General features: G+C 37.9%; 1 protein-coding gene across 1 annotated transcript; it reads right to left on the minus strand.

The window, feature by feature from the left end:
• Positions 1–292: 292 nt before the first annotated feature.
• sox12 (SRY-box transcription factor 12) lies at positions 293–6,849 on the minus strand. Its single transcript, XM_079858198.1, has 2 exons — positions 6,608–6,849; positions 293–6,202 (listed from the first exon to the last, which is right to left on the minus strand). Exon 2 carries the CDS (start codon positions 6,149–6,151, stop codon positions 5,045–5,047), a length of 1,107 nt encoding a protein of 368 aa, XP_079714324.1. The 5' UTR covers positions 6,152–6,202; positions 6,608–6,849; the 3' UTR covers positions 293–5,044.
• Between the last annotated feature and the right edge of the window lie 6,658 nt (positions 6,850–13,507).

Consider the following 13,507-nt stretch of genomic DNA (forward strand, 5'->3'; position numbering starts at 1 on the left):
ATTACATTGCTGCTGCAACCTTTCATGCCTGTGCGCTTTGACCACAAGAACATCTGCATCCTTTCTGAAACTCACGTCAGAGACAGAGTGGGAGAAACCCGCAGCGTTAAACAGACACACATGACGGGTCTATGTTAAATGCATGTTAGAAAACTTGTATCTACATATGGACAGCTTGCGTATGCTACATATGCTTAATCCATACTAATTTAATTTATAGAAGTAGCTTTATGCGCATACATGTAATTGTGTTGACGTGCATGGAAGCTCTTTAAAATCACACAGACAGACAGAAAGGCTGATTAAAGCAGTTTATTGATGAGGGTGTCATTACACTGATGAGTCCATCAAAACAACAAAATGTGCTGTTCAGTTCTACCGTCATTATGTACACAAAAGTGCTTTCATCTCTATTTGTGCTCAGTAGCAATGAGGTATAGAGATACTACAGCACACTATGGAAGCAGACACATGAATTAGCTAATGCTAATAGTCCAAAACTATGTTCTGCTAACATCTTGAAGACTCCTGTTTATTGAAAGTTATTTTCCCTTTTTTATTGCTGTGCTGTGAAAAGAATGACTAACAATCACAATCTATGATGCACAAACCTACAGAGAGTTGTGCAGAAATATCATTCTATAAGCCTAGATTACAGCAACAGTTCAGACAAAAATCAAAAATTTCTGTCATCATTTACTTACCCTCATGTTGTTCCAAACCCTTATGACTTTCTTTCTTCCATGAAACACATAAGGAGAAGTTTGGAAGAATGTTGACACAGCTCTAGTCCACACAATGAAAGTAAATGGGGACTAAGAGCTGTCAAGCTCCAAAACCAACAAAAAGCATCAAAAGAGTCATTCCGTTATTTACTTAACATCTTGCTTGACCCCCATGGTCACCATTCACTTTTACTGTATGGAAAAGAGCAGCTTAGACATGTTGGAAAAACTACTTCTGTGGAACACAGAGGAAAAGACACCCATGTTTACTTCTGAAGGGTTTTTTGGGGGGTGAACTATCCCGTTAAGAGCATGATGATAGCACCAGTACAAACATGACAACATCATTTCTGCATGTGTTAAATTAACTCTTAGACTCGAACACCACACATTGTCATACTATATGCATATGTCTCTGTGTGTCAGCGAAACAATGTTTGCTGCTCAGATCAAGCAGATGCTGTGGTCATTCATGCAAAGGCAACAAAATCTTTTGATTCAGTGTAATCATGTACAGCATGACTTTGGTTGACCTGGATGACAGTATAATGTAATACCAGATAACAGTGATTTCAGTTGAAACATCCAGACCACAAGCATTCAAACAACATAATGGAATAAACATCACTTAAGTTGCTGGTTTTGCGACCATTCAGTCATCTTCTGATTGCTTAAGGAATAAATAATAAATAAAAAAACTAATGGAAAATAACAACCTAGTATTATTTCCTCTGGAAACAATCATCTAACTATGAAAAATGGTAAAACAATGTATTTTGAGGCAACATGGTCATAGTTTGGCCATCTTTTGATTCTGGTGAGTGCTTTAGCTGATGACTATTATGATTTTTCACAAGAATTTCATATCATTGTCACATTCCAAGATGATCATAGGGGATCTGACATAAGATTTCTCACCTAACAGTACAGTCTGTAATAGCTGAAACAGCACCATGCTGAGATTATAAATTAGCTCTGAGCCTGAAATCAGTGTTCTATTGGGAGTTATCTGGTTTTGAGCTTGGTTTTGTTGCGTTTGTTGCAGTACAAACCACTGCGTTGGTCTGTGGAGTCTTCTGAGATAGATCAGCTTAGTGCCATGAAAATTCTTCAGTCCTGAAAGGGAAGACTGGGCCCATGTTTTGTAATAAGACTCCATTGGTGGCAATCACTGATTATGGCAGCAGGTTTCTTACAGACATGGAAATGAGGGAGCGCATGCTCCGCATATGACAGGTTTAGCAAAGCGGAGTCTGGCCTGTGTGAAATTAGCATTGCCCTTGGTTTTCTATCGCACAGAATACTGTTCATTAATCCCCAGCCAAGAAGTAGGAGGTGCCGACCAGATGGGTATTTTTACATTGCTTCAGTTATATACAGCTTTCTGCATTTATCACTTTGACACTAATTTGCCTGAGCCCATCTGTGATGTGTCGCTCCTTTTTTCTGGTGCTCTTAGTAAATAAATAAATGACACCGTCTATGAAATAAAAATAAAACATTTACTAAATGATCAAATATACTGGCAAAGTATAAACGTAAAGCACCCATTTTTAAGACACATTTAAATAACGTTTTATTTACAGCCAAAAAATGCACCCAGAAGTATTGTGGAATTTTAAAATATTTAATATTTAAAAAGGTACAACTTTGCAGATTGACCTTTGATGCTACATACAGTTCTTTTGCAGATCATCAACAATGACATACAATGGCCAAACAGAGTGCATCTTAGTAATGGCTGAATCAAAGCAGATCCACATTGGGCTGATGTTTTTAGTCCTGAGTCCGTTTAATTGACTGCTGGTGTTTGGTACGGTATTGGTTCAGTGACCTGATATTATTCAAGATTGTATGGAGACAGATTTGATTGGCATACGTCTTAATGCAAAGACTCGTTCCTGTGTGATAACTTCAGGTGTGGCGAGCCATTTCACAATTTCAGTAGTGCAGAATCCGCTAAAATAGTGAATGTATCGTTTTCCTGAAATCATTTCCCTGATGATTGTTGAAGGCCTAAGCCTTTTGTTTTACCTATTCACAAATCCTTATTTATGCCACATGCAAACTTGAGTTTGGTTTTTCATAATACAAATGACCTTTTTGTATTACAAAAGTAATTCCATCCAGCCTCACATGTAAAGAAACTGAAGTTTCTAGTAGCTTGCGTTATTACTACAGTTTCTACAATTTTGAGCATTTAAAATGCCAACGTTTCGGTTTTAAAGCACTAAATCTTTCTGCTCTATACATATATGTTGACGTAATGTTTTTTACACATTGAAAATTGTGTTTTATGAATGAAGGCATCGTATCAAAGCCGTGCCCATCTTTCCTATCGGCCCTCTTGTGTTTAACGCCATTTCCCTTTTTAGCTGAGACACATATACCTGAATTACATGTGTAGTTTGACCACCGAATGTGGCATCGATCTAAAATCCACTTGATAAAACTAAGATTTTTGCAAACTATCATGGTCTAGAAAAAATACTGGTTGTACAGAACTAGTTCAGTCAACTCTTTCCTACAATAAGGAAACACATCAAGATGGAGGCTGTTTATGCCTCTGTGGTCAGTGTGACAAAAGTAGTCATTATGCAGTCCAAACAGTGAGGTTAAACCAAGAGCAAACACACATCAGGTCCCTTTCCTTTTGTGTTCCTTCGCTTTGCAGTTTGCACAGCATGCTGCTGCATCTTCCCAGGACGTAGGGAATCGACGAGGATTAACAGTTTATGTAAGATACGAACTGCAGGGTTTGTTGTCCCTTCTCTGACAACTGTTGGTGGGAGGTAAATAATGCCGGTCTCCCGGTCACCAACTGAGCTGAAATTAATAAGAGCATTTGGGTGAAAGAAAAGAGGACGGATCCTGTTTTGAGAAATCGGGGCATTCTGTCACTTCGGTTGGCTTCGGATGGTTTCTCCGGGAGAGAAAGAGACGCTCACAAGCACACACAGATCATCACAGATGAATTACCTACGGGAGGCACTAGGACCTAGACAAACGATCCCTGAGAGAGTCAATGGGGGCCAGCTGGCAGACACAGATTTCTAGCCCTGATCGGGGCAGCTGCAGCCAGACTGCAGACATGACATGCATTTCAGTGAACCGGTGCAAGAGCCCCCCCTCGTACCCCTCCCCACCCCGGCAGACGCTCGGTACGCACAGAGTCCGACCCCTGCATAAAAGCTGCTGCCTGCATGGACAGATGCACAGTTCCCTGAAAGAACCTATCCCAACCCCCAAACCCTAACCTTATCCCCCTTTTGTCCATAGTCCAAACAGTTCAGGCACACATTGACGCACACACACACACACACAAACACCTGCATGCAGGGCCAATGCAGAGCTGCCTTTAAATCACATGTGTGTCTTAACGTCTGTGGCAATGGCAAGGTGATGAAAGTGCTATTACCTAATTAACGAATAGGATATGAATTATGTGTCTGCAGTGGTTTCCTCCGCAAGGTTACTGATGCTTTACTGTAAGTGCTGCATGTTTTAATAAATGGTTTCAGTCATCATTTCCTTTTCAGAATTTCTATCCCAGTCTTTTAGAATATGAATGTACCAATACTGTCAGTGGACCTTTATATTTGTGCACATTGAAACGTCTGGTGGAAATCGGTTTTGCATTATGATTAAGAGTTTTCATTATGCTGTAATTAAACGGCTTGTTCAGCCAAAAATTAAATTTGTCACCATTTACCTTTTTGTCTCTGTGGAACACAAAAGAAGATATTTTGAAGAATGTTACAGTGTTTTTTCTTCACACAATGAAAGTCAATGGTGTCCAGTGTTGTTTTGGTCCCCATTGACTATGGACGTATGAAAAAAACAATTGACACATTCTTCAAAATATCTTCTTTTGTGTTTCGTAAAGAAAGTAAGTCATATAGGATGTAAATGATGGCAACATTTAAATTTTTGGGTGAATTGTCCCTTTAAATAAATACAGGTTTTTGCTTCTAACTGCTTCCCATCAGATACTTGGAGACAGTAGCTTTCAGTTTAAAACATTTATCGAAACAGCTGGTAAAACTTAGTCCTCTGTCTCTAAGAAATACACCCAGCTTCCTCTGAAGTGTTGAACAAGATCTGAATGCCTTACTCTCTTGAACAGCTCTGCAAAGCCCTGTGTGTCTGTTAGCTAAACCAACAAGATGTGACATGCTTGGAAAGTAAAGCAATAGCACTTACGGGATTCATTGAGAAAAATAAACACATGGAAAAAGGAATTGTCCAAGTACAATATGGACAAAATATTTTAGAATTGGCAGCTATGCAGGCATGACCACATTACAAAGGGCTCAACTTCAGTAGGTGAACACTAGGTCTGAGATACTGGGCACAAGCAAGTCCCCAGAAATCATTTCATTCACCTCTGGAGTGCAGTAATCTGGGAAGTCAAAATGGGATCCTGAGTTGGCATGAAATGCTTCAAAGTCCTTGTCCAGAGCAGAGCAGTCCATGGGCATACTGTTAGAAATGATATGCAAGAGTTCCTCGTCCAGTTCCTCATCTGAACAGGCTGATGACACCAAAGAGGAGGAGCTGGTTGAGGTCGGTGTGGAGGATCTTCCAGATGTCGACCCTTGTGGCTCGCTCATCGTGGAATCCGGGGGAGCCTGGCACTCACTGTCTGAGAGACTCTGGATGCTGCTGGTTTGAGAGATGGGCACTTTCACTCTGAGCTCAGGAACTGGTTGCTGGTCCTCAGAGGGAACGGTGGCCTGCTGGTGAAGGACAAAGTGACTTGACGGGTTGTGATCGTCTTGCAGAGTCACTGGGCTTTCTAAGTTTACATCCATCGTGTCGTCATCGCTCATGCTCTCGCTGTAGCTCTTGTATTTATTGCCATTGAAGTTCATTTTATGCTTGGTAGAAGCAGGTTTGATCTTTAGCCCTTTGCAGGAGAGCCCACTAGATCTTCCTGAATGGGGCTTGCTGGATTTCATTGGCGACTTCTCGCCAAGTTTCACAGGGGTAGAGCACTTGCTCTTTTTCCTGGGCCGGTACTTGTAGTCAGGATAGTCAGCCATGTGCTTTAGGCGCAATCTTTCGGCCTCTTTGATGAAGGGTATCTTCTCATAATCGGGCAGTAGTTTCCAGCGCTTTCCGAGGCGCTTTGAAATCTCAGCATTGTGCATGTCAGGCCACTGTTCCATAATCTTCCGTCTCTCAATCTGGGACCAGACCATAAAAGCGTTCATTGGTCTTTTGATGTGCCCAGTTGGAGTTTTGCACCAGTTGGGATCTTTGTTAGAAGGTACGTGTCCAAACACCTCAGCATCGTCTTCTGCGGCCAGTCCCACAAACACCTCTCTGGTAGAATTGCTGTCCATGACTGACAAGTATTTGTGGGTTCTTTGCTGAACCATGATGCAGCGCTGAGATCTATTCAGTAGGTTCCCTAGAGTCATCCATGACAAGACACTCTAAGATGCAGCAACCCATCAATTCCTGCTTTTATCCTGAAATAAATACAGACATGTCTTCAGTGACCTCTTATAAACTTCATTCGTTAAATACAAACTTTCATTTTTCCAGGACAACAGTTTTAAAAATGTAATGTTTTTATAGTATTTGTTGATAATGACATAAATCTTTAAATGTCATTTGAATCAGTTTCATATGAGACTCTACATGTGTGTGTGTGTACTATTAAAATATATAGTAAATTAAAGTAAATTAAATGTCTGTGTGTGTATGTGTGTGTATATATGTATATGTATGTGTATATATATATATATATATGTATGTGTATATATATATATATATGTATGTGTGTATATATATATATATATATATATATATACACACACATATATATATACAAACAATATTTTTTTTAAATATGATTAAAATGTAGTACTTACTATAGAAATGAAGACAGCTTCTGCTAACTGTGCACAATCACTTGCTCTCCTCACATAAGCATCTCCTCTGCTGTAGCAGTTGTGGTGGAAGTAAAAAAAAAAAAATCTCCAGCGTCTGCCTGCTGTTTTATCACTCTGTCCTGCATGCGGACCCTCTCTCTCAGACGCTCTCTATCCTCTCAGTCACTCTCCCTATCCTTGTCTGCCGTTTCTCCTCCCTGCTCCCTCTTTGTAGGGACACCCCCCCCCCTCGTCTGCTGTTTTATAAACCCACACTGTAAACAGCTCAACCTTACCAGACACAGTCTCCTCCCCTTCCACCCACCGCTCTCTGTCGTGGTGCGTGTGTTTGTGTGCATGTGGGTGTGTGAGTGTCAAGGATGGGGGGGTGAAAGTTTCCATGCAGTGAGGCACAGCTACAGTGCAGCGGATGGAAAGAGAGAAAGAGATGCTAAATGAAGAGGTGTTAAATGCTACAAGCAAAAACTTAAATTAGGACAAGACCTTCAAGGCAGTCTGGCACATGTAGAGTCAAGTATTCATGAGTCTGTGTGATGTATTTCTCGATTTTCATAACTGGAAGTAGCACACTTGCAGGCATGCCTTCAGTGTTGGCATTTTTATGTGTATTTTAGGTGTCTGTCACAATCCGTGCACTTTTTTTTTATATGAACACCAAGATTTTAGGTTCAAATGTATGTGAATATGTAAGTGAAAGTGTTCATTTTAAATTCTCTAACAATCATTTTCTCCACCTTTTTACGTTTTATTTTTGGACGTTTAACATTATTTACATCATAATTATTATTAAGAAGATTTTTTTCTGTGATATAGACCTCATTTAACAGCAGAGCCATCTTTGATTTTTAACGGGAATGAAAGCAAGGCTGTGAGGGATGGACATACATCTCTTCAGTGGATTGTACTGTAATTTAATCTGTTTTGGGGTTTTTCTACTGGAAAAAAACACTGCAAAAATGTCTTTCCAAGAAATTTCAATAGACAAAAAAACTCCAGAAAACATGAGCTGCGAAAAATTATAAGTGATCAAGGAGCTTTATATAACTTTTTACCGTGGATGCCATTGAAAGTAAGTCTATCCCTCACAGTGCAGCGCATGACAAGGTTTTATGGGCGATAGAAATATCTAAAAATAAAATATCTAAAAACAAAGAAATTGTTGCTCATCTATAACACAAAAGCCACAAGCACAACAACAATATAAAATAAAAATGTTTTACAGGTGCAAGCGTAGGCTTCCCCTGCCTGCTGCTGCTTCTGATTGCTTTAAGAGGGAAAAGCTGCCCATAATTGCTGGTCTAGGATCAGTTTTCTACGTAATAATAGAATATTGGCGAAACAGATTTTGCAACTGATCCAGTGCTCATCTGTGTTTGCGCTCTGGAAAGGTTTTCTATTTACAACACATTTTTGCAGCATTAAGCAAAGTAGCTAATCTCGAACAACTGTTCATTTCTTGAACGCAATCAGAGGTGTTAGAATCCACTCACCTCAAAACGCCAGAGTATTTGTTCAGTGCTGAGTTATGCATGCTCATGACTGGCATATTGAAAGATTTGTTGTCTAATCAGCTTCATTGATTATAACGGAACTTTGTGAGATTGGAATAAACTAAATGAGTGACAGCTTTTTAGTGATTATAAAGGGAGTAGTTGTAGCCTATTTTTGCTTTTCTGTTACAATTAACAGTGGTTTGTGAATGTAGATGCTTTAATTACAAATAATTCATCGGGAGCGTTTATGCTGAGATGGATAGGTTTTTGTTCTTTCATGGAAATTTCATGGACATGCTGAAAAAACCTATTCTTTTATCGGTGGGCAGGAGCGGGAAAAAACATGAATGTTGCAGGTGGGGGCGGAAGAAGGTAACATATATTTTTGTTTGAGCGAGACAGACCTCTACCTCACATCCTCACTTTCATAACCGCCATGGCGCTGCTCTGAATAAGGTTTATTGGATATAGTCTAGCAGCCAATATTGTATAGTTTTTATTTTAAGATTTTCTTTGTCATTGTTAAATGTAGTCTTTAGAAAAATAAATGTCCATTTTTCATAGTGTACATTATACATTTGTGATGGCTAAATTCATTTTTTTATGTTTTATTTTTTAAAACGAAGTTGTACAGAATTTTAATATTAACCATTTATTGGTTATCGACCATATGAAAATAATTCTCAGCTTAACAATATCACACAGAATTGTAATATTTGTGCATATCTAGTCAAAACTATTCATTTTACAATAGAATATAGTATGCCACACTCATGCAACTCATAAAGTATTTTACGCAAACTTCCTTTTTTTTACTATATAAAGATAAACATGTATCATCACTAAAATGTCATGCTTGTGATAAATTGTTGGCTGAATGGAAATGGACAAAGAGATAAATTATCTGCAATCTATATTTTTCTTAATCTTGGACAATGATGCAGTGGGCACTGTCTTTTTCTAGTGGCTTCACGCATCAATTTCTTCTGTAAAGTAAAATGTCAATGAAGGAGCACGGGGAATTCAGAACATCTAATAAGCCTGCCTTCAGAATCTTAAACGAGAAGATCTGAAAGCATATGTGACTGTCCTGGTATGACATCATTACATCTTTTCACAAAATTGATGATTAGAATGAGCTATCATCATCTGAATAGATACAGCCACTAATGCTTCTGTGAAATATGTCAGTCGATCCATATGGTCAGCGTCACTGCATCGATAAGCTGTTGCATCAATACATGCTGAAATGGCCCAAAACAGTTAATTAAAGCAGACTGTCACTAAAATGCCAATAATGGCAATATATATTTTGTAATCAATGAAGGGCGGTCGTCAGAACCCGAGGGCTGAAGTGCAAGCTTGCATTTCTCTGGTTATTTCCATATAATGGGCAACTGTCCAAAATCTTGTCTGCCAAATTATATATTTCCATATAGTCATGCATCAGTCGACTCATGTAATTCTGATATAGGTGTATGAGCCAGGTTTTTTCGTTCTCATCGTATTCTCTGAATCAGCAAAAAAAAAAAAAAAATCTAATCCAATTACAGATATGTTTGCACGGCCTATCGTGTCAAGTTCATAGTGAACATCAGTCCATTGAGACCTCTTAACAGTGTCAATATGTCCTCCAGCACTTAACGTAATGATCTGGACCATGTCACTGTGTGTCAGACATATTCGTTTGACAAATAAAACTGATATTAGCCAGAACGATTTGGGGGAGGGTGGTGTTAAACGAAAAAAGACAACAACACTATCACCCACCGACCTAGTTCAGACCCTGGCCAAATCCCCGGCCAGACCTAGACACCTCATCTAATTACGGAACGGGCAGAAAGGGGAGGATTGGACCCCCTGAGCAGGATGGGTGTCTGTCTGGCTGATAAGGACGGGGCCTCCTCCTCTTCCGTACCCGTCCTGAGCGAGCGAGCGTTAGAGCGGGACACAGATAGATCATCTTTCAGGGATTAGCGGGCAGAGGGAGGAGGGCACCGCTTGATCTCACTGCTGCTCCAGTTTCTGAAAAAGAGGGAGCAGTGATGCCACCGCAATGCTGAATGAACCTGGAGGACGCATGCTGGAGCACCTCATAACACTCTTTTGCATTCTGTGTTTTTAAAGCAGGTTATTTTGCCTAATCTATCAGCCCCTGTGGTAGATGAAATGGTTGCACGTAAACAATAACATGCTTGTCACATGTATGAGTGTTACCTAAAGAACTTTACAATTTTGTACTACTCTGGACCTCTGGATGTTGCATCATGATATCATTATCGTCGTTTGATTAGGACATTTTTCTAGTATTGTCAAACAATTTGTAATGTAAAAAATAACATTTGAACTTAATTCCATAGAAATATGTATTTGTATATAGGGTCAGTAAGATTTTTCAATGTTTTTGAAAGTATATGCTCAGCAAGGCTGCATTTCATTGTTCAAAAATAGTGAAAATAGTTATATTGTGAAATTATTATAATTTTAAATACCTGCTTTCTATTTTTTATATATCTGTCACATGATCCTTCAGAAATCATTATAATATGCTGATTTGGTGCTCAATAATTTCTTATCATCATCAGTGTTGAAAACAGTTGGGCTGCTGCTTAATATGTTTTTAGTAGGGCTGTCAAACGATTAATCGCGATTAATCGCATCCAAAATAAAAGTTTGTTTTTACATAATATATGTGTGTGTACGGTGTATAATTATTTTCTGTATATAAATACACACACATGCATGTATATACTGTGTATATATATTTATATTATATATAAATATTTTATATATAAATAACACATTTTTCTTAAATATATATGCATGTGTGTGTATTTATATAGAAAATAATTATACTCCATACACACAGATATATTATGTAAACACAAACTTTTATTTTGGATGCGATTAATCGCGATTAATCGTTTGACAGCCCTAGTTTTTAGACGATTTTTTAAAACCATTTTTTCCCCCCAGATTTTTTTAATAGAACGTTCAAAAGTACAGAATTTATTATTTATTTTTTTGTAACAATGTAAAAGTCATTTATTCAGTAATTTCTCACTTTTGGTCAATATGATGAATCCCAGCTAAATAATTTCAGTTACACTTTTTTTTAAGGTTTCCTTGTTACAGTGTAATTATACATTTAAGTATTGAGTAATATTAGTTAACGACATGTACTTACTATTGGATTATAGTTTGGTTTAGGGTTAGTTTCATATAATAATGCATAATTTACTGTTATTACTACAGTAAGTACATGTGACAAGGACGCTGTAAAATAAAGTGTTGATTTCTTTTAAAAGTATCATTATTTTTATATACTTATATTTATATATACATTTTGTTAAATAAATGCACTATATTCATCACATTTATTATATTTTTTCACTAAACCTGTTGTTTTTATTATTTGTTTTAATAAATCTGTAATGAAAACTAGTTTTTATTACAGCCACCATTTGATTGTTTATATTTCAACAATGAATTGAAGTAGAAACATAAATATATAATTAAAAGCTAGATATAAAAACTGCCTTATGTGCAATTTAAATGTTTACAGTACTGTATGTATATACCTTCCTTTTGTTGGTCCTAGTTAAACGGTTTCTCCATTGTACAGCTGTGCTTGTGTATTTGTTGCTCTTGTTGTATGTGGAAATCTGCAGTGGACATGCTGGTGCGCATATGAAATACAAAGGCCGGATATGAAATTGATGTGAATTGATATGAAAAGGCTTTTTAGAGCAACTCTATAGTTGAACACTATTGACACACAAGCATCCTCCTCCATGGTCAGTGGTGGTCCTGCAGCGGGGTGTAAGTGTGTGTTTGTTTGTTTTGGGGCTTGAGAGATTACGCATTACATCCTTGCTTGCACTGGCAGACACAAGTCAGAGAGTTTAGCCTGTCTAACCCCCTCCTCCTTTTCCTGTGCTGGTAACCTTTGGCTTTTTTTCAGACAGAAGCAAGAGAAATGAACGTGAACTCCTAATCTCCCAGTCTACAACCCCTGACCCGTTTGAGAATTCTCCCCTGCCCCCCTCGGCCATCCGTTTCTGAGAATAGAAACTCAGTCTGAACTCGAACAGAGATGACAGATTAGTGCGGAGTGTATAAATCTAATCTCCCTAGAGGAGAAAAGATGAATATTCCTGATTGCCCCAAAACCCAAATCAAATCAAACTGTTATATCATACAACCACACTCATACATCAGTTCCTCATCTAGTTTTGGCTGGTTTACTGTATAGAGTCTATTTAAACAGTCATAATCTGTGATGCTTTCAGACAATTCTTAAATCTTGTTTCTTTCTAAGCTGCTTTGATAACTCTATTTACAAAATGGTGTTTGTGGATGCAATTCCATTATGGAGCAACCATGTTGTGTAATATCACCAGATGGTGAATATAAACATTAATCGACAGCTTGTAGCTTTGGAAACTCAATAAGACATGTTCCATCTACACAACAGCAGTTGTTGTGAAGATATCAGGGATGGAGATGTTCAGCGCAATTCTACTTTGTATGTATATTATAAGAATCAGTCTACCATCTGAAAGGATGATCCTTGCTCTACTACTGCTCCCCCTGTTCTGTCCAATCACAGGCCAGGATTCTGAGGGTCAAGCCTCTCCCGAGGGGTCAGTGACTAAGTGGGGCGATAGAATGAGATAAATAAAGGGGATCCGGACTGTGTGCATTGGCATTGACAGGCCAGGACCTTAAAAGGTTGCATCTGAGCACTTTAGAGAATCACGTCTCCCCCATGAACTCTCAACCATCGTAGCCCACCCTTCCTGTTTCCTTATTCATATTAGAGAGGGTCTATTAGTATTATACCACTGTTATTAAGAAATAAGAAACACACGTAAACATCCACATTAGTGCACTTTTTGGTTGTCTGATAAACATGAATAGATAAATGATGCTACTCCAGACTTAAATGAAGTAAAGAAGGTGTAAAAGTATTTACTTTTGAATTTATTCATGTAAGAAATTTTGATCTTATTAGGACTACAGTATATTTAATTTGTATTTTCACCCCCAATTTATTATGCTCCAGCTCTTGTTTAAGGAGACATGGGTCTGATGTCAAAGGCCCATAGATATTTATAGCTTAAGTTATTATTTATTATGAGATATTTGTCAAGTAGCCAGCAATAGTCAGTTAGAAAGATTTTAATGGATGAATGTTTTGCAAACAATCAAACATTACTTTTATTAATAATAATTGCCAAATATACTGTGCATCTACACTGTAAAAAAAAAAAGTTTTAAGTACAATAAACTTGTATGTTTAAGTCATTTCAAATTAAATTACATTAAACTGACTTGAATTGAATTAATTGAATCTTGTATAACTTATTTTGATGAGTTAAAG

Source organism: Squalius cephalus (genome assembly GCF_949319135.1).
Source record: "Squalius cephalus genome assembly, chromosome: 22".
In the NCBI taxonomy this organism is placed as follows: Eukaryota; Metazoa; Chordata; class Actinopteri; order Cypriniformes; family Leuciscidae; genus Squalius; species Squalius cephalus.